The 22698-nt window shown below is 34.3% G+C and overlaps 1 protein-coding gene across 3 annotated transcripts in view; it reads right to left on the reverse strand.

Moving 5' to 3' along the window:
• Window positions 1-1578: 1578 nt before the first annotated feature.
• The window catches only part of LOC116469693 (pancreatic alpha-amylase), a 68624-nt gene continuing 47504 nt past the window's right edge, over window positions 1579-22698 (reverse strand). Inside the window, exons 1-11 of one of the 3 annotated variants that reach the window (XM_032155216.2) lie at window positions 10406-10560; window positions 9614-9827; window positions 9123-9269; window positions 8110-8307; window positions 7430-7660; window positions 6569-6702; window positions 5624-5746; window positions 5431-5530; window positions 3354-3472; window positions 3115-3240; window positions 1592-1802 (exon numbers count right to left, since the gene is read on the reverse strand). In XM_032155216.2, the coding sequence (XP_032011107.1) occupies window positions 1613-1802; window positions 3115-3240; window positions 3354-3472; window positions 5431-5530; window positions 5624-5746; window positions 6569-6702; window positions 7430-7660; window positions 8110-8307; window positions 9123-9269; window positions 9614-9781 (1536 nt within the window). In that variant the 5' untranslated portion in view covers window positions 9782-9827; window positions 10406-10560 and the 3' untranslated portion in view covers window positions 1592-1612. Of the gene's footprint in view, window positions 1803-3114; window positions 3241-3353; window positions 3473-5430; window positions 5531-5623; window positions 5747-6568; window positions 6703-7429; window positions 7661-8109; window positions 8308-9122; window positions 9270-9613; window positions 9828-10405; window positions 10561-22698 lie in introns of those variants that run through there. The other 2 variants (XM_032155215.2, XM_032155219.2) reach the window with 2 other exon arrangements.

Here is a 22698-nt window from a genome sequence, read left to right on the forward strand (position 1 = left end):
CAGTGTGATAAAAAGAGATGTTTAATTAGGACAGGGAGCAAGGAAATGAGCAAAGAAATATACCAAGAAGAATATATGAGGGCAGTAATAGATGTTTTTAATTAAAAGACAGTAATACATGTCATCTAGGATGACTAATGCAGAAGAAAGGGAAAGACTGCTCAATCAAAAGAGGGAGGATAATCTAAAGTCCTCCAAAAGATAAAAATGGAATGGTATCATTAACTTAAGCAGAGAAAATGGCCTTTCTTAGAGTGACATGTACTTTCTTTATTATAGTAGGAGAAAAAAAAGGAAAATGCTAGGGGAAGATGCAGGACAGCTCTCCAAGTGGCCTTGGAGCAACCCAGTTTTTCCCCCTCTCTCACTTGTGCTTCTCAAGAATAGCTGTAGAATGAGCTGGGAATGCAACATCCTGAGATAAGGCTCAGACTCTCTTACTGTGTCTCTGAGAACAGCATTTCCTTAAGTGCTTTAGCCCAGTGTATCATGTGATGCCTGGGTTATAAAACACGGGGCAGGCTTCTTTCAAGAGTCCCTCAGCTGTGGTGCAAATGAGACTTCACCACTCTGGGCAAATGGTCTGAGTCTTGGGAGGCTGGCTCTTTATGAATGCCAGGCTTCTGTGTCACTTGATGCCTATCCATAAGCAATAGGCCTGCTTCATGCAACTTTCTGTGTGTATGTTCTAAATCACTGGACTCAATCAAATAGTAGAAACTGCAGCCCAAGATGCAGTGAGCCGAAGTGGTACCAATGCACAGTGAATCTGCTTTGTGGGAGAGACACTTTATAGGTGAAAAGAATAGACAGTTTCTGAGTTGTGGCCTCTATGTTCTCATTTAAGCATAAACAAAACAACTGAGAGTTATAAGGAAACCTAGATGAGAGCCCTAATGAATTCCATATTTAAAGTCAAGATGAAGAAGAATGAATAGGTAGAGAATTGGGAAGAAAACCCAGACTACAAGGTGTCATGAAAGCCCTAAATAAATATCCATATTGTAGAATAAGAAAAAGAACAAAAAGTCATAAACAACAAGTCTAAGCAATTAGGAAAAAAATGAAAAAGAAGAAAGACTATAAAGTAGGAGAAGATTCCAGTGAGCTCAATAGAATTGAGAACTGTAGATTGTATAATTTACGTTTCTTCTACTTTTTAACCTTATTAACAGCAAAAGTACTTGCGTATTATAAAAAGCATACAACCGGGCTAACTTTGCTTGGGAATCAACATCAAACCAGCTATCCCTAACTAACTGATAAAAACACGCCTTGGAAGAATTATAGAATGACAAAAATTAAAGGTACGCAGCTGGGTAAATGATGCTAATGACAACAAACATATTGGTTAAGATGCTTTTCTGAGTTCATAGCTTAAACAGGTTAAAGTCAGTCTTCTAAAGCACAACAACATGCTGACTGTTATTCTCTTACAATTATTCAATAATTAAGTGGAATTTTAATACTATTGAGTGTTTTTGTGAATTTTACAAGTTGATTACTAATTAGAGATTTTACTAAAAACTAATGAAGTAGAAGTATTACTGTACATGTAAGAAAAGAAACACACTTGGATATTGTTTTGAGGATATCCATTTAATTTTAAATTTTATAATTTAGATTCAGCATGGATTGCAATAAATGGATCTTCAGCAGAGTTACTAATAGTAAAATGAGCTTTGCCATCATCAGAAACGTAGATTTTAATGCCTGTGCAATTGCCATCAATTTTATCTCCAGAAATGACATCACAGTATGTGCCAGCAGGAAGACCAGTTTGCAAAGTTAAAGAAAATGACCTGTAAAATAAAATTTCAGATTTAACTTCAATACAATGAAAATCAATAATACAGGCTAACACAAATAAAGAGCATAACTTTATGTTGTAGAACCCTAAGCAGTGAAGTCTCATTAAGAAGAAAACCCATATGCCTCCCTAGTAGGTGTAAATAGCTTTCTAGGACCAAAAGTAACCTTACAGAAAATGTAGCAATTCCCTGGTCCATAGTGAAAATATTGCCAAAAAATCAAAGTTGAAGAATATCACTGAAGATTGGCAGGAATGGTCACACTTTGATAAAAGTGCTACCTTGTTAAAATCAAATTTGTTCTCAACTGAACTTAATACAAATTACTTTTAAAAATTTAAAGGTATTATTTTTTAACCTCTTTTTTTCCCCATAAGATCAAAAAGAATTTGGGGCATATGTAAAAACAATCTAGCATTTCTATGAAGAAATGATAGTTTGAAATATAAAGCTTTCTCACAAAAATTTAGTTTGGTATTTTCACTCACAAAAGAAAGAAATTAAAGAACTAGACATGGGCTTTTTTGGCAGGAAAGAGATCAACTAGATTTATATATTTATGTATGTATTTATTTTTCATCAGTGAAATATAATTTATACTAGAATGAGCTAAGTATGAGTATCAGTTGGCCTTGGACAGAGACAATTCAACTGTTTGCAAGGAGGTCTTTCTTCGGAGCTATAGATTAGGGAATCATTTATACTTCAGGTAAAGGATATAAGAATCACAGATGAAAGACCAATAATGAGAAGTTTCAGAACTAAAACTCAAATCTCCTGAAGCAAATCACTAACCACAAGATACATATTATTTATGCATATGCTTTAAAAAATGTTATTTGTCACAAGGAGACAGAGAAGTGAAGAAAGTATACCAAAAAACTACATAGAGCAGTCATTGAGAAAAAGAGTTAGAAATAAAGATATATTAGTACTGAGGCAGCATTTTTCCATGATTAAAAAAACAGGACTATAAGACACGTGCTTTTAATGATTTCACAATCCTCATATTAATTACTTTGTGTATTTTGTGGCATGTGTAGGTGAGCATATGTATGTGCATTCAATACATGCATAAGATATTGTAAGGGTGCACAGAAAGGACTCTGCTTACAACAGAAAGCCCTTATGAAAACAGGAGAATGAAGGAGTAACAGCCATCATCTTTTTACTCCTGCCCGATTTTGATCTCTATTGTCTTCTCGCTCCACTGACTAAATGATAAATGTCAATGAATAGAAAAAAAAGAATAAACCAAGAGCATACTGGTACATAATATTATTTTTAATTGATATTTACTTACCAGTCATCATTGTTGAAAACAATGAATCCTCTGTTTCCTCTCCCAAAAGCCACTTGGTTGCTCCCATTATCATACCAGTTTGTAAAAGGCTGGCCACCCACTACATTGCGGAAAGTAACCATGTTCCTACAAACACAATAACATATATAAAACGATGATATTCTTAAACTTCAACAGTTTTAAATAAAATGCTAAGGAAAGTTTACTATTAGAGGACATATCTAAATACATATTCTCACCTTATTTGGCGCCATCGATGTTCACAGACCCAGTCATTGCCACAAGTAGTGTCTGGATTAATAGTAACTTCTTTAATTACTCCATTATCATTTGGTGGCCCAACCCAATCATTAACATCCTTAAGTAAGGGGGGAAAAGCCAAATTTTAACATGCATGTATTTACCTCTTCCTTCTCCTTTACACCAAACTCAACCTATCCTGCTACTTGTGTCTCTGCAGTCAGTGACTTTATCTAGAATCCAATGCCTTCATTAATGTTTACAGCCCTTTACTGGGTCTTCATCATCTCTCTATCCTCTGGTTTTCTTTTGGCATATTTCAAACAAAGGTAACAAATTTTTATCCTCTCCTTTTCATTCCAAGGAACTGCACAGGCTTCTTTGCTCTGTCACCCAGGCTGGAGTACAGTGGCATGATCATAGCTCACTGCAGCCTTGATCTCCCAGGCTCAAGTGAACCTCCCATCTCAGCCTCCCAAGTAGCTAAGACTGTTGGTGTGCACCATCGCAATCAGCTAATTTTTAAAAAATTTTCAGTAGAGACGAGGTCTTGCTAGCTTGCCCAGATAGGTCTTCAACTCCTCAGGTCAGCTGATCTTCTTGCCTGGTCTTGCAAAGTGCTGGGATTACAGGTGTGAGCCACTGCACCTGGCCTGCAAGGGCTTCTTAACATCACTGTAAGCCATGCAATGTCATTGAAATGGGAAGGGCATTAGTACCAGAAACACCAGGATTAAAACATAGGCTCTATTACTAGTAGCTAAGAAAATTTAATCAATATACATAATTTCTCTGTGTCTCAGTTTCCTCATTTGTAAAATGGGAATATAGTTTTTTGATATAAAATATAGTAATATATGTGAAAATGCCTTGAACATGACATGTGCTCATTAAATATTAGAGTCTATCATGCTTCTGTTTAGATAAATGTATAAAACAATACATCTGAACATTTTCTATAAATTGACACCAGTTTTAATATTATGTTTTTCTGATTGGCACTTTTAAAAATCTTAATTAAAAAAACCAGAGTAACTGTAGGAAGTTTTTCAGTGTTGACCTTAGAATCATGTCATATGGCGAAAAGTGAACAAAACTAAGAGTTTTTAGCATGCAGCAGTCTTGGCAAAGTGGAAAAGTTATAGTAATAAAAAAAATAAAAATACTCTGTGACTCCTAACATCAGAAATAAGACCAATCAGTAGAAATTATGAGAAGTTGGCTCAATATAAAAGTACACCTTCTAAATATTAAAGATGTTTAACAATGGAATCAGTTGCTATACGAAGTAGCGGACTTCTCAAACTGAAAGGAATCTAAAAAAAGCTAGCTTGATATCTGTGTGACTCATAGGAAGGAGGAATTTCTGCTTTAGATCTGAAGTCTCTGATGCTGTTTCTGAACCCTTTAGTTTAAAAGAAAACCTTCTACTAGCTTTCCAAATATCTTTACGCTCTTATTTCTCTGTTCCTTTTTGAAACTACGCATCAGATAAATGTCTTTACCATACTCCCAAAGATTTTTCTCATTCTTACCTTTCTTAGAATACTCTCTAAATTTCTATTATTTAATACACATAATTTCCTTCCTCTTATTATATACTTTCCCTATTTAACAGCTCAACTGAATCATTTCTTTCTATTCCATATACCTTTTTAAAAATATTTAACAAACATTTATATTGTTCTCACTATTGGCAGATGATGTTTTAAGTTCTCTAAAAGTATTGGTATGTATAATCTTCCTATTAACCCTGAGGTAGGTACTTATTCAAAGTATATATTTTAATCCCTGTGTCTAGCTCTTATTTTTAAGTGTTTTTTTTTTTTTTTCTTTCCTGCGGGCTAGGGGGATGCTTGTCATATCTCTGAAAAGGCTTGCATACTCTTTGTCAATGGAGAATATAAATTTTACTCCTTTAATATAACCTGCATTACTAAAATCACAGCCCTGTATCAGGTTTACAATCAATTATTTGTTGAATAAATATACAATTAATAGTTGTCATATTAAGTTAAAACAAGATTGCCTCCTGTTTTTTGAGAAAATGACAGTTCAAACAACTCCAAAACTTACTTTTCCATTTTCAAACTGTCTTGGCCAACGGTAGCTTGACATTACTCGTGTAAATCCGTATGGATGTGCAAGCATAAATCCAACTGCCATTTTATACAGCCTGAAAGTTACATAATTATATTATCATAGAATATCAGAATATTCTTACCATCATTAAAAGATGTGTTAAAAAATAGAGAACTTGGTTTTCTACCTGGCATCCCAGAAGGTAAGAATAGAGGCTCCTCCAGCCCCATGTCCTCGTTGATTGTCATGGTTATCCACAAAGACAAGTGCTCTGTCAGAAGGCATGAAACCCCAACCTTCTCCCCAGTTCCTATTTTTGAAAAATAAGATATACGTTGATGTATCATTTCACAACAGTTTGAGAGTAACTTAACTGTGCATCTCTTTCTGCATGGCATGGCATCTGAAGATAAAATTCTTTCTCTAATTAAATGGTTATTCTGTAAGATATGTGTATATATATATATATATGCACACACACACAAACACACACTCAAATATATATACACACACCATATACACACACGTGTGTAATCTACATATGTAGTCCATATTCGTATATACAAGTATGGAATACTTATATTCATATTACAAATATAAGATTTTTGTTATTAAAAAGGTCCTTTCAGAGGTTTCAGCACATTATAATTTAGAGGCACTCCAGAAGGATCAATATCCATATTACATTATACAGAATGTCAAACTAATTTTAAATACGGCTTCAATACTGTATTGTTATAATGTAAATATTTTCATATTTTTAATTCATATAATATATGTAAATTCTACAGTATGGACACTTTGTACATATCTTATAAATGATAGGATCATTTTAATAATAACCTGGCTTTAAAAGATTATATGCAAACATCAGTCAAATCCAGTATATTCATCTCGTACTTAGATGAAAATTCCTAGGGAATGTTTAGCATTACTAGGCATACTCTCTTGTGACAGACACTCTAAATACAAAAGATGATTGATTAGAGTTTAGGGCACTAGAATACTTATCATTAACAGTTGACTCCTTGATAGTTGTCTGAATAAGAATGTTCCAGAAGATAACTCACACTGGGATACTATGACTAATAAATCTATGAAATAATTCAGGGGAAAAGTTGTATTAATTTACTTTAAGTAAGACATCTTCTCTCCATTCCACTTGCGAATAACTGTGCCGAGTTTTGCACCATACTTGAATTCTGTCACCCGGCCATTTCCAAAGTAGTCACTGCTTTTAATTGGCTCACCACCCAGATCAATTATCTAGTAGAAATTTAGGAAAAAATGACATTTTGCATAAGGACTTTAAAGCATTTTAACCAATAAGTTAATATTATATAAAAAATAGCTTTAAGCTATTTGTTATTTGTTTTTGTCTTGTTTTGCTTTTTTTTTTTAGAGACACCATCTTGCTATATCACCCAGGATGGTCCCAAACTCCCGGCCTCAAGCAATCCTCCTGCCGCAGCCTCCCAAAGTGCTGAGATTACATGCACAAGCCACCATGCCTGGTCCTATTTGTTATATGAAATGCTCAAAATGGTTTTCTTATTATCTCAACAGCTAATATTCTTATATTCTTTTTGATAAAGAATACACTACAACATTGAAAGAAACATAATGTCAAAGTTACCTGTTGTTCTGTGAGAATACTTACCTGATTTTTAGTCTCGTACATCAATGATAATAATAACAGCTCACACTAATACAACATTTGCTATCTGACTGACATTTCTTAATATTAACTCATCTCATTTTCCAAAGAAAATAAAGACATAACTATTATCAGTATCCTACATTCTGTGTACCTCCATAAAACCTGTTGTGATAAAGAATTAGATATGCTGTATGTGAAGAAGAAGAGGTAAAGAACACTGTTTTATATAAATGACTCAGTCCTTATCCTATAGAAATTGCATTTTTAATTAATTCTGCCATTATTTTCTAATGAATAAGATGATATTTTACATGCATATATGTATTGATGTACCTCCTGGTAAACGAAAGGTTTACTTCCTTCAGGGAACCAGCTACTGTTTAGATTATGCAGTTTGTCCAAAATTGCCTTTATGTCTCCAGGCCACATGTGCTTGGAAGCATCAAGTCTGAACCCTGCAACACCAATGTCAATGAGATGGTTCATATATTCAGCAATCTCGGAACGCACATAATCTTTCTCCAGTGCAAGATCAAGAAGACCAACCAGACGACAATATCTGACCTGTTGAGGTAAAAATGTTATGATTGATATATAAAACCTCATTTTTCACCTGAGAATCCATTTGATTATTCATTTATTCTGTGATTCCTCAATAGATAGTCTACAGTGACTTCCTTGCATTGGGCACTGGGGATGCCCACATTCTACTATAGATGTATCTTTAAAATATTTTCTAATAGAAAATAGAGAATTTAGGAAATAAAGTCGATGAGCTTTTCAATCGGTTGGGAGCTTTTTAAAAGTGGGCAAATGTGTATTATTTAAAAATCTCAAATCGATATTTAAAGGTTTTTAAATATCGATTTGAGTTTCTTAAAGTAGTCAAACTTGTTAACCCGTGTCCCTAAGAGATCTAAATTCATATTTAAAATGAAGTTCAATTAGCTAGATGTCTACAAGAAAAGGCGTATATCACTCCTTATTCAGACAATTCTCATAAAAAAATTTACCTGAGTAGCATCATTGTAGTTCTCGATATCTCCACTTCCAGTTTTACATTTACCATCATTAAAATCCCATCCAGAATATGGGACTGCTGGAAAGTCCCTACTTCCAGGGTTGAAGTAACTTCCACAGGTACTGCTTGTTCCTGCACTCACACCATTACCACACATATGATTAATTACAGCATCCACATAAATACGAACCTAGAAAGCAAAGTTTCTACTTCAGTGTGACTTACAGAGAGGTAGAAATTTAAAGCATTATTGATTCAAGTTTATAGTATGTTAATAAAACTCCAAAATATTTCATGATATCTTATAACTATTTTCCTACAAGATCAAAAATCAACCGTGAAAGGAAAGTAATGTGAACTAAACACCTACAGTCCTTCTAGACACTTGGTCAAATATTTATAGGAATGATAAATTGAGAGAACCAGAAACTACCATAAATAGGAGGAAACGCAAAAAGCCCATTTCGGGGAGACAAAACTCAGATGAGACTGGAAAGGTTACTGTTTTGGGAATTACAGTCGGTCACCCGGAGAAAGCCTGTACTCTCTACTAAGATTTTGAAGACAAATAAGGTAGCTATTAGTCTCAAATTCTGCTCCTCATTAAATAGATAAGCTACCTATTCACCACAAAAAACCAAAGAATTAGGGATGGAGAGACAAGTCACCTAAAAATGAGAGCAAATATTATAACTGGAATTATAACTCCTAACCAGAAAAGTCTTTCCAGGAAATATGGATAGGTATAAAAGTTAAAATTTGATGTTTTGCTTTAGAAGGAAATTCTGCTTTAAACTTTAACCTATTTCTTTAGTAGATAGAGAGCACATACACAAATATTTACAAAAGTTGAACATAAGGCAACGGTTAATTTTGAGTTTTAAAGTATGAAGTAAAATTTAAAAAATAAAATATGGAAAACTTTCTGCTGAAAAGGAGCAAGAAAGAAGAGAGAGAAATCATTTTCCTGTCTGTTATTTTTAAAGGAAACTAGAATTCACTTACCCCAACATTGTTGCATCTAGTCACCATGTTTCTAAATTCATCTTCATTTCCAGATCTTGTGCATAATTTATAGCTAACTGGTTGGTATCTTTCCCACCAAGGTCTGAAAGGGTTCTGAATTACAACATTTTCATTTGGTGGAGAGACCTACAAATTAAACAGTCTTCATAAGTACCAAATTGTGTCTTACTCTATATCATTGAATGTTCTAGAAACTAATCAATAATATAAAAAATTCTTGAATCTTGGTAGATGCAGCTATCTCTTGAAAGTATTAGCAGCACATTGCAGGGCTCTTGTTGAAGAAAGATTATCTCAGAAACAAAATATAAAGTTGCCGAGAATACTACGTAGATTTTTCCTCAGGAATCTCTTTTACTTAGAATACTACCTGTGAAGTAAAATGTTGCCCAAGCTTCACAGATAAGATCAGAATGCTATTTACTACAAGCACAGTGAATTCTGCAATTTATACTATGAATCATACCCACCTGAACCCCTCCAAATCCTTTGGGTGCTAAATATCGCTCACATTCAAGAGCAATATCAACCCATCGCCATTCAAACAGATGAACAATAGATGTCCGTCCTTGTTGTGTATTTGGCGAATACTGAGCCCAGCAGAATCCAATGGTGAAAAGCAACAGAAAGAACTTCATTTTGCTTTGAAGTTGACAGTGTCCTTTCCAGAATCTATTTATATTCCTGTAAGAAGCACATTTGACAAAGTTAATATTAGCATGAACAAATACTTGAGGGCAAACTGTTTATTCATAATTTGAAAAGGATTATCAATAATAATCCTAACAGGTGAAGAACATTAAAAAGTCTCTCATGGATATCATCTAAATGACCTTTTAGATATTAATGTTTTTCTTTGGTTCTGGCAGCACTTTTATTTTTCCTTACATAGTGACCTGTTGCTGGGGCCTAATGTTATCACGTAACAGTAGAAAACCAAAATTTGTTGTCATCTCTTTAAAGATCGAGAATTGAGTACAAAAAAACTTTACATAAATCAAAAGGATGAATACATTTACAGGTATAAATGTGAAACCCTTCCAACTCAAGGCAAGTAACAGCCCACGGTGCTCTGGCAGACAACATAAGCTAAGAAAGGAAACTGGGTCCTATGGCTTGGACTTTCCAACCCTGACAGACAGACAGGACAGAAACAAGTGGTCCAGGAGCCCTTACCAGCCTCTAGACAAATCCCAGAACACTGAGCCCTGAACACATTAATACCCTGCACAGATCAGAGACTGCTGACCACACAGACTCACCAAGCCAGACTTGTCTTCCACAAGCACGTTTTTAGCCATGAAGTGACCAAGCCACTTGTAGTAAAGACTGAAATCAAAGATATGTACAGATACCAAGGGGAACAGTTAACTTGAATACAAGGTCAAAATCAGCAACACATTCTACAATCCAGTGCTGATATTGAGAGGAGAGAAAGACACTCTCCTATTGTTTTATCTTGTTTTCTATTCAGTAAAAACAACAAGGAAGTAAAACCAATGACAGGCAGCCTGGCGCCAGGCCCGAAACCAGGCCTGGGCCTGACTGGCCTAAACCCAGTAGTTAAAAATCAACTTATGATTTAGAAGCCGATATTATTCATAGATTCCAGACATTGTATAAAAGAACTCTGCGGAACTCCCTGCCCTGTTCTATTTCTGCCTGACCAGCGGTGCATGTAGTCCTTGTCACGTATCCCTTGCTTGCTCAAATCAATCACGACCCTTTCATGTGAAATATTTAGTGTTGTGAGCCCTTAACAATGACAGAAATTGTGCATTTGAGGAGCTGAGATTTTGAGACAGTAGCTGGCCGATGCTCCCAGCTGAATAAAGCCCTTCCTTCTACAACTCGGTGTCTGAGAGGTTTTGTCTGTGGCTCCTCCTGCTACAATGTCAGATACAAGCTTCAAGGACAACTTCTTTCCAAAGGCTTATTCCAGTTTGGTGAGGCTAGCATGAGGTGTATTTTTTAATTTATCTGACCAAATGCACAAAGGGAGAACACATCCTTTTTTTAATTGTCTATATTGAGTCAGAAGTGGAGTCTTTTAAAGGATTGAAATAAAACAGAATATTCTAACTGGACTAAGATCATATGGTATGTGCTTGTTAATATGAACATTTATTTCCAAATATTTTGTTTTTATAAGAAGTGTTATAATGAACATCTGTATACATGTTTACACATGGGTAATTCTGTAGGCTAAACGTAGGTGAAACTTGAAGCACATTTTTATATTTTCACATTATGCAAAATTGCCCTTAGAAATTTATCAATTTTTACTCTCTAGTAGCAGTATATTATAGTACCTTTTGCCCCATGCCCACCAAAAATTAATATTATCATAGCTCTAATTTTTGCATAATAGATTTAAAATGATTTGGTTCGGAAGTGGTGTCTCCTGTAATCCCAGCACTTTGGGAAGCTGAGGTGGGCAGATCACAAGGTCAGGAGACGGAGACCATCCTGGCTAACACAGTGAAACCCTGTCTCTACGAAAAACACAAAAAATTAGCCAGGCATGGTGGCGGGCGTCTGTATTCGCAGCCACTCTGGAGGCTGAGGCAAGAGAATGGCGGCCTGAGCTTGGGAGGCGGAGCTTGCAGTGAGCCCAGATCGCGCCAATGCACTCCAGCCTGGGCGACAGAGGGAGACTCCTCTCAAAAAAAAAAAAAAAAAAAAAAAAAAAGATTTGTGTTTTTCCCAATTACTAGCAAGGCTGAACATCATTTCACATTTTTTGGCCTTTTAAGTTTTCTCTTGAAATTTGCTTCTTCCTTTTCCCATCTAGTTTTGCTTTATTTTTTTTTCTTCTTGAGTGTTTCGGGTTCTTATGTTGTTATCCTTTGTCATGTATTGCAAATATATTGTCCTAATATATCGCTGCTTTTTGAAGTCTTTCCAATGCAAATTTAAGCAATCATGGATGCTGGTAAGAATTAGGACAGTGCCAAAGGTATGCCTGCATAATTATTTTTTGTCCAACTACAGTCATGCATTGCTTAATGACAAGAGTAGGTTCTGAAGACAAAGCCCTTAGGTAATTAAGCCACTGTGTAAATGTCATAGAATGGACTTCATTAACCTAGATGGCTTAGCCTATTTCTCCTAGGCTACAAACCTGTAAAGCATGCTATTGTACTGAATACTATAGGCAACTGTAACACAGTGTACTTGTGTATCTAAATACATTTAAACATAGGAAACTTCCGATAAAAATATGGTGTAATAAACTTAACTGGACCACCATCATTTATGTGGTGAATGACTGTATTCAACATGCAAAAGGTTTTAAGTTTTCAAGTGATTATTTGTTTAACTACAGTGATTCCTCCTCCCTCCATATCCATGAGGAATTGGTTCCAGGAACCACCATGGATACTTTAAGTAATAACTACTCGAGTCCTTTATATAAAATGTAGTATTTGCATATAACGTTTACATCATCTCAGATTACTTATAATAACTAATGCAACATAAATGCTATGTCAAAAGTTGGGATACTGTGTTGTCTAGAAAATAATGACAAGAAAAAAGTCAACCATGTTCAGTATAGATGCAAACATCCTTTTTCTTGTCTTTTCCTTAGATTTTGTTTAATAAGATTAGATATAAGACTAAGTGGTAAGGAGGATGGGAAGAGAGACAGAGTAACAATGTATTAATGACAGCTTTGGTGGTTGTTGTTGTTGAGGTAGCCCTGTGTCACCCAGGCTGGAGCGTGGAGATGCAGTCATGGTTCACTGCGGGCTCGAACTCCTGGGCTTAAGTGATCCTCCCTCCTCAGCCTCCCAAGTTGTTGGGATTACAAGCTAGACCCATTATGCCTAGCAATGATAGGTTTTTTTTTTTCAAAGTTAAATGTCATTATTTTTTATATGGAAATATCTTTTACTACTTTTTCTGAAATATTACTGATTACTTGGAACCCAAAGTCTGGAAACCATTGAAAAAATTTATTCCAATAGTCTCTTTTCACTGTTAACATTCTCTGATCCTATGATTTATTCTTCTCTTGACTTTCTACATCCTAATGGCAATATGAAAATCAAAGAGCTGAAGGAAATGTGGCTGTATCAATCAGGACAGAATAGTTTATTCTTGAGTAATAAAAGAAACTAAAATTTTTCAGTGGCTTACAATAACCAAGTTTCTCATGTTCAACAAGGATCAACAAAGGCACTCTTATTAGTCCCTTTGTAATGTCACAAAAACTTCATTTTGACACATGCTTTCGCAATCGGGAAGTCCCCAAAGTAAAACACTCTTTCTGCTTACATTTCACAGCCAAAGCAAATCACATGGACATTCCCAAATTCAACAGGATGGGAGCATTTCATTTGCAGGGAAGATCAATGATATTTCTGAACAACAGTACATTGCATATATGAGATCAGAAATTAAAGCTGTAAGAGGAAAAATAAAAGAATTTTCATTGGAGTGAACATTTGAAAAACAAGAAATGCGAGTTTAAATATATATTTTTAAGACAAATGCAATATATACAGAGCTTCTCACATTCAACCTCAGTCTCTTACATCTCCATCCTTTCCTTTGACAGCAAGACATTCAATTTCTTCCAAGTTTATATGATCATTTCTATGCATGTTTTCGTGACTGACTTCATCTAATGTTCTCATAAACAACATATATTGGTATTTTGTGTAGTTACCTTTTTCTAAGCTTTGAAAAGTTTCATAAAATTGCTCACATCTTCTTCAATTTTGGATATTCAAAGATTCTGGTATATAAATACCGTATTAATTGCTATTTTATAATTTACAAAAAAATTAAAATAAAATTTCTTATGTAAAAAAAATATATATATATATTTTAATCTCACTCCATCACCCAAGCTGGAGTGCAATGGTGCAATCTCAGCTCACTGCAATCTCTACTTCCGGGTTCAAATGATTCTCCTGCCTCAGCCTCCTAAGTAGCTGGAACCACAGGCACGTGCAACCATAACCAGCAATTTTTTTTTGTATTTTTAGTAGAGACGGAGTCTCACCATGTTGGCCAAACTGGTCTCAAACCCCTGACCTCAAGTTGATCCGCCTGCATTGGCCTCCCAAAGTGCTGGGATTACAAGCATGAGCCACTGCACTGGCCTCTTTCTTTCATGTCTAATTGACACCTTTTAAATGGATATAACCGCCTCAAGTATTTATATATTAGTCATAGATGTTCTAGTCTTATTTGATTTCCTAGATTTTCTTCATTGCTTAGATCTTGTGCATGTTGGGTACAGGGTATATCTTTCCTGATGCTTTTTCAATGTTGTGTGTGTGTGTGTGTGTGTAATATTTCCTGTTAGCTTTTATGTGGACGCTCTATATAACGTTTGTTTTCAGAAAATATAGGATGGGATATTTTGCAGCTTAAGCCCCTGGGATGAGAACTCTCTATTCCTCTTGAAAATCATCAGTTGTACCTCTTAGATATCTGACACAGGGGGCTAGCTCACATATCTACTGAATAATCCTACTGAGCTCATTATTTATTACCATGCATTACTAAAGACAATTAAATGTAATAAAGTATCTTACAGTTGACACATTAAAGAACTTTCCATTACTCACAAAAGGAAGTGCTGTCTTCTCACAGAGTAGTAAAGATAAAATAATGACTACAAGCACTCAGCACAGTTCTTCTTGAGATTTCAGAATTCATTTAGATAATCCTTTAAATCTCCTAGGTTCTCATTTTCTTGAATTCATCTCCTTCCATCACCTTGCCTCTACACTACTCCCCTCTTCACATCGTAAAACTTATACTCACTAAGTACTATATACTTAGTACTATTCTACTATACTTAGTATACTATACTTAGTAATATTATAAACTATTATACTCTAATATTTTCCATTTCAGTCACCCCTCTCTTATTCAAATGCCCCAAATTTCTAGTTTCTACCTCAAGAAGTCCATTGCATCTTCAACTACACTGCAATCTACAATTGATCATTCCATTTTCCACTGTCTCAACCCTCTTTATTTTCTCACTTCACTCCTTAACCCAGATTACTTTCCATATCCCTCTTTCATTATCGTTCTCTTAAATGTATCAACATCTCATCACTGACTGTTTTATTCACCTAGAGAAATCTCACCTTTAGTTAAACTGAATTCTGTACTTTTTCAGTTCAGCACCTATGCTGAACTCAACTGGAAAAAACACAAAACCACATTGACTGATACTACTTAAATAAACCACAGATTGCCTAAGAGTATGTTTACTTTCCTACATTCCTAGCTATTCATTTTACATCTCCTTTTTGTTCCTTAATCCTTGGTGACTTCCTCCCTCTTTATGAGCTTGCTTCCTATTTCACTGAGAAAATATCACAAAAATTTGACATGCTCCTCTTATCTACCGAACTACGAACATCTGGACCTCCATAATCTGCCCTTCATCCTACTGTTACTAATGAGCTGTTTATGTGCCTATCTTTAAAACCAACCCTTCTATTTGTATCCCAGGTCTATGGCTTCAGTAATATCCCTCTGTTTCCTGCATTATGCTTTTTCTGTCTACTGAATCAGTCCCATTAGCATACAAACCTGCTATATCATCGATCTTAAAATAAACAGCTTTTTGATACTACATTATCCTCCATTAACAACCCATTTCTCACATCCCCTCGAAAGCAAGACTCCTTAAGTGTTGTCTTCCATACTCACTAGACTAAATTCCTCTACAACATTCTCTTGAATACCTCCTCTTACTCCTCACATCCACCAAGTTTGTCAAAGTCAAGGTCCCAAATCTTGCTCTACCCAATGCTTAATCCTAAGAACTCATCTTTCCTAACGCATTAACAGAACTAATATATTTGATCACTCCTTCATGTTTGAGATAACTTTCTTCATTTAGCTTCTAGCTATTCCTCCTTAGTCTTCTTTAATAGTTCTTGAACTATTTGATATCTCACCATTGGGATGCTCCAGGATTCACTTCTCCATGCTTCTAATTTCTGTTTCTAATGTTCTTACTTTCCCTACCTCACGATATTGTAAAAGTTAAGAAGCTATGATTCACAACAGCATTTTTACAGAAGACCTGAGTCTTTTTGGGCAGTTCCTCTAAGGTAAAGGTAATCACAGCCTCAAGAAAGTATCTATAAGAATGAATCAAATAGAAAAAAGAATGTGTTCCTACTTATATACAGCTGAAACTAATTTCATTAAAGGAACAGAATAATTTTATGTGGGAAATATTTTCACCTTTGAGTGATATTCGGACAGATGAAAGTTTTGGGGAACAAAAATGGAAGACTGTATTACGGCAAGGATACAAATTTCTAAATTGGGATAAATCCCCCACTTCCAAAAAACCAAAAGCCCAATAAAACTCAGTGTCAGACAAATATAAAAAGAAGATTACAATAAAAACAATGTGAAACTGCATTGATATCCAGGTAAGAATTTTTAAAAGGCAGTTTTTGTAATCATAAATAAATTATATTATAAATTTGCCTTAAAAAGAAATTTATGTAATCATCTAGTTATGTTCTGCTGCATGTGTTAAACCAGGTAAACAAGAAATGCAAACACTATTCCATTGGAAAGAAAACAATTTATTGTATTTGAGGAAAGTCATTACAATACATGTAATATATTTCCAATTTACTGATTTAAAGGCGTATAGACTTAATTTTTAAATACACTTTCAAAGCTGTTACGTACAGTTCCGTAGTCCAAGTGGTCAATTTCTTCTTCTCAAAGTTGGAAAGCACTTGAAGGGCACAGGATTCAAAAGAAACCTAGAACATCATAAAAGCCCATTAAAATAATAAGTATAACACAGGTCATTAGTTTAAAAATAACTGAGAGCTGAACCATTCATATTTAGAAAATTAGTGAATCATGTCAGTATAACAAAGTTTATCTAAATGAACTGCTTATAAAGAAACTGATTTATAACATTTACAAAATCATTTCAACTATGCCTATAGAAAAATAATTACATTTTCAATATCTATAGGTTTTGTACTTTTAAGGTGATAATAACCAAATTTTCAATTGTTTTCATAGAACTAATAATAGTATCAGATTTTTCAACAAAGAAACACAGAGGCTCCAACCCTCCTAGTTATTAATATAAGGTTGGATGGCTATGTTGATACTAGGTACCTAATCATTTTATTCTAACAAACCAGTATCCAAACTGGTCAGTCGTTAGAATTACTAAGGAAACCTTTTCAAATCTGATTCTGATACTCCATTCCCAGAGATTCAGATGTATTAGTTCTAGGATGCAGCATAGGAATCTTTATGCATAAAAACTCTTGCTTGGTGGTTCTCAAACCTGGTTGCACATTAAAATCATTTTGAGAGGTTTATTCCAACATCTGTGCTACACTCCCAACACATTAAATCAAAATTCTGACCAAGGGAACCGGGCATCAATACATTTCTGAAGGATTTTTTAGGAGGAAGAGGTTCTCACTCTGTCAACCAGGCCAGAATCCAGTGGAGTGATCACAGCTCACTGCAAACTCAACCTCAGGCGCTCAAGTGATCCTTTTGCCATAGTCTCCCAAGTAGCTGAGACCAGAGGTGCAAGCTGTTTATTACTAGCTATTTATCCAAAGGAAAATAAATGAGTATATCAAAGAGATAACCACACTCTCGTATTTATTGCACTATTCACAATAGCAGAGATATGAAATCAACCTGTGTCCATCAATGGATGAATCAATAAAAACAACGTGGTATGTGTATATATATATATATATATATATACACACACACACACAGTAGAATACTTTTTGTCCATAAAAAAATGAAATTTTTTCATTTACAGCAAGATGGACGGAACTGGAAGTCATTGTGTCAGGTGAAATAAGCCAGGCACAGAAAGACAAGTATCACATGTTCTTATTCTTACATGAAAACTAAAAACATTGATCTCATGGAGGTAGAGAATAAAATTATAGATAGATACCAGAGGCTGGAAAGAGTTTCTGTGGGTGGGAGGAATAAAGAAAAGTTTGTTAATAGGTCCAAACATACAGTTACTTGGAAGACATATGTTCTAATATTTCATAGCAGAGTAAGGTGACTACATATAAACAGCAATGTATTGTATATTCCAAAATAGCTAAAGGACTTGAAATGTTCTTAACACATGGAAATAATACTTGAGATTATGGACACCCTGGATACTTTGACTTGATCATTATAAAGTCTAGGCAGGTAACAAAATATTACATTTACCCTATGTGTGTGTACAAATATATTAATGAAAAATTATTCCTCTTCTACAATAAAATTTTATTATTGTTAATCGGACTAATTGAGAATTCATGATGATTTAGAGATTCTTTGGCAAAAATGTTGCCTGTGCAAAGCAAGCTTTCTTTCCTATGTTGTGCAAATTGTTGAAGTAATATAAATATGTATATAACTTCAAAAAATGATTTTTAAAATACTGTTCTACAACACTCAAACTTTTAATGTCACTGCTATTATGTTTTCCAGTAACAGGTGATAATTTAGCACTGCCTGTAAATTAAGTTCTCTATTAGCCTATTTATTTTTTTCAACAAACTTACAGACAGGAATTTAGGTCCAAAAAATTTAAATAGCTTGCCTTGCATTACTTAGCAAATATATTGTATTTTTGAGCTCTGACTTCAGACTCTATCTGTTGTATTACACTAGTACTCCAATGCTAATCTCATTTTAATCCACTACAGGAGAACTATTTACTCTCTCTCTGGAAACTTTTAGCACAGCTTTTTATATGATTTTCTGAAATATATAAATAAAATTTCTATCAACAATTTATTTTTTATCTATGCATATTCTTAAGCTCCTAATTTTCTTTATCCTATTTTCCCTAAAATTCATTCAAACTCATTTTAATTAGATTTTTAGTTTTATGGTGGTATAATTCACAAATTAATATAATATATATTCAATGTGTACAACGTGAGGTTTTGAGTTTTTTTTAATTAGCCCTAGTTGAGAAAGGTAAATGCTTAATGGTACATCCTAAAAAGTATTCAGAGCAAGGCTGCTTAATATAAACTTGCTAACTACCTATCAATAGACTACTCAAAATGCTTGTTTGATAAACAAAAGCTACAATTGTAAGTAGCATATTTTTACTGGTTTCCTTTACACTGCTGTATTTTTTCAACTAATATATATCTTACAAATAGTAAAATACATAAATCTTAAGCATATAGCATTATAATTTTTATAAGCATATATATCCCTATCATCACCACCTAAATCAAGCAATATATGGACGACTTCCAGCTCCCACACCCCCTCTCTTGCACTTTCTCAACCAGTTACTCACCAATGGTCATCATTATCGTGACATCTATCATGATGGATTTCCCTGCTCCTCAATTTCATATAAATGGAAACTTGCTATATGTAATCTTTTGAGTCTGACTTCTTTCGCTCAGTTGAAATTTGTGAGAATCATCTATGTTTTGTGTAGCAGCAGTTCATTGTTTCATTGCTGTGTGGTATCCACTGTGGGAAGCAAAAGTAATTTATTTATTCATTCTACTGTGGATGGGCATTTGTGTTGTTTTTAGTTTAGAAGTTATGACACATCAGTGATTTTATTTGATAAGAACCCTAGGAGTTGCTGAGTTATATAGAATTGATTGCCTTACACATGTTGTTGAAGTTTTGCCTACTCTTTTATATATTTCATCTTTGATCTGTTTGTCTCTCTACTGTTTGGAACAAACCTGGAGCTCCTTATAGGAAACTGACATCTTTTTTTTTTTCTTTTCTCAACTTCTATTTTAGGTTCAGGAGGTACATGTGCAGGTTGGTTACATGGGTAATTGCATGTTTCTGGGGTTTGGTGTACAAATGATTTCATCACCCAGCTAGTGAGCATAGTTCCCAGCAGGTAGTGTTTTGACCCTCACTCTCCTCTCACCCTGCACCCATCGAGTATATTTTAAAACGATTTTCACAATCAAGCTAATTAACATATTCATGTCTTCACATAGTTGTCATGTGTTGGGAAAGGATAATACTTAAGATCTACACTCAGTGAACTTAAAGCATACATTATTATTAACTATTTTTACCCTGTTGTACATTAGATCTCCATAAAATATTCATCTTATAATGGCAAGTTTGCATGGTTGTACCTGTAGTATTTTTCTTTCTCTGCCTGGCTTATTTCACTTAGCATAATATCCTCTAGGCTTATTCATTTTGCTGCAAAAGGCAGAATTTCATTCTTTTTAGTACTGAATAATATTCCATTATAGATAGATAAATAGATAGATAGATAGATAGATAGATAGATAGACAGACAGATAGATGATATCACAATTTACATACCTACTCATCTATCAACACTTAGATTGTTTCCATATTTTGGTTTTTGTGAATAATGCTGCAATGAACACAGGAATGCAGATATCTCTTCAAGATAGTGATTTTATTTCTATCGTATATAAAAGGAAAAGTATATAAAAGGTATATACCCTTTTTTTGAGATGGAGTCTCACTCTGATGCCCATGCTGGAGTGCAGTGACACGATCCTGGCTTACGGCAACCTCTGCCTCCCAGGTTCAAACAATTCTCCCTGCCTCAGCCTCCCAAGTAGCTGGGATTACAGGTGCCCACCACCACACCTGGCTAATTTTTTTTTTTTTTTTAGTAGACATGCGGTTTTGCCATGTAGGCAACTCTGGTCTTGAACTCCTGACCTCAGGTAATCTGCCTGCCTTGCCTCTCAAAGTGCTGGGACTACAGGTGTGAGCCAACACACCCACAGGTATATACTTTTATGCCTAAAAGTATAATTGCTGCAACATATGGTACGTCTTTAATTATTTGAGGAGTCTCCATGCTGTATTCCATAATGGTTTTACCAATTTACATTCCACCAAAACTCTATAAGGGTTCTCTTTTTGACACATTCCTGTCAACACTGTTTATCTTTTGCCTTTTTGATATTAGCCATTTTGAAAGATGTTATGTGACATCTCATTTTTATTTCAGTTTATATTTCCCTCATGTTTAGTGATTTTGCACACCTCTTCATTCATGTGTTGGTTATGTGCAAATCTTCCTTTGAAAAAATGTCTATTCAGGTCTCTTGCTCATGTTTTAATCAGGTTATTTGTTTTCTGATTATGAGTTTCTTATATGTTTTAGATATTAATCCATTATCAGATATATTGTTTTCAAGTATTTTCTACCATTCCATGGGTGACTTTTTATTTTATTTTTATTTTTATTTATTTATTTATTTATTTTTATTTATTTTTTTACTGTGCCACAACCTTTTAGTTTGATGTAGTCCCATGTGTTTATTTTTGTTTATCTTGCCTATACATTGGGATTCATAGCCAAAATATCATGCCAAAGTCAATGTTATGGAGGATTTCCCCTGTTTTCTTCTAGGGATTCTTTGGTTTCAGATGCTATGTTTAAATTCCTTTTCAATTTTCAGTTTATTCCTGTGCATAGTATAACACTCCAATTTCATTCTTTTGCATGTGGGCCTCCAGTTTTTCCAATGCTATTTTTTGAAGAGACTATCCTGTCTCCATTAGGTGTTTTGGGCATGTTATTGAAGATTCTTTGACGGTATTGGTGTAGGCTTTCTATTCTGTTCTATTCTTCTATGTGACTGTTTTCATACCAGTATCTCATATGTATATATACACACATATATACGTATATATATACATGTATATATATTACTGTATATATAGATATATACACACTATATATATATATATTACTGTAGTTTAGTAATATAACTTGAAAGTGAGAAGTGTGGTACCTCCTACTTTGTTCTTCTTGCTCCAGATCACTTTAGGTAATTATAGTCTTTTGTAATTTCATACAAATTTTATGATTTATTTCTGTTTCTGTGAAAAATGCCACTGGACTTTTGATAGGAATTACGTTGAATCTGTAGATTGTTTTGTCCAATAGCATTTTGACAATATTGATTTCTCACATTGATGAACACAGAATATCTTTCAATTTCTATTATTTTTCAACTTTCTATTTCTTTATTTTGCTTTGATCTTTCTTATTTTCTTCCTTCTATTAACTTTGGGTTTAGTTTCCTCTTCTTTTATTCTAGTTACTTGAGGTTTAATGATAGATTGTTTATTTGAGATCTTTGTTTTTTTTTAATGTAGGTGTTTGTCATTTCAAATTTTCTTCTTAGCACTGTATTACTGGGTCCCACAAGTTTTGGTGTATTGTGTTTTCATTTTTGTATCAAGATTTCTTTATTTTCCTTTTTATTTCCTTTTTAAACCACCGGTTGTTAAGAATTGTGTTATGTTCACTTATTTTTGAATTTTCCAGTTTTCCTCCTGTTATTGATTTCTAGTTGTATACCATTGTGGTCAAGAGAGATACTTGATACAATTTCAATCTTCTTAAATGTTTTAAGACATTTTGTGACTTCAAGTATGCTCTATTTTGGAGGATGCTTCTTGTTAGCTTGAGAAGAACACCTGTTCTCCAGCTGTGGATGAAATTTGAGCATACATCTGTCAGGTCCATTTGGTCTAAAGTGTAGATCAAGTC

This window comes from Hylobates moloch, unplaced genomic scaffold (genome assembly GCF_009828535.3).
Source record: "Hylobates moloch isolate HMO894 unplaced genomic scaffold, HMol_V3 SCAFFOLD_5, whole genome shotgun sequence".
NCBI lineage: Eukaryota > Metazoa > Chordata > Mammalia > Primates > Hylobatidae > Hylobates > Hylobates moloch.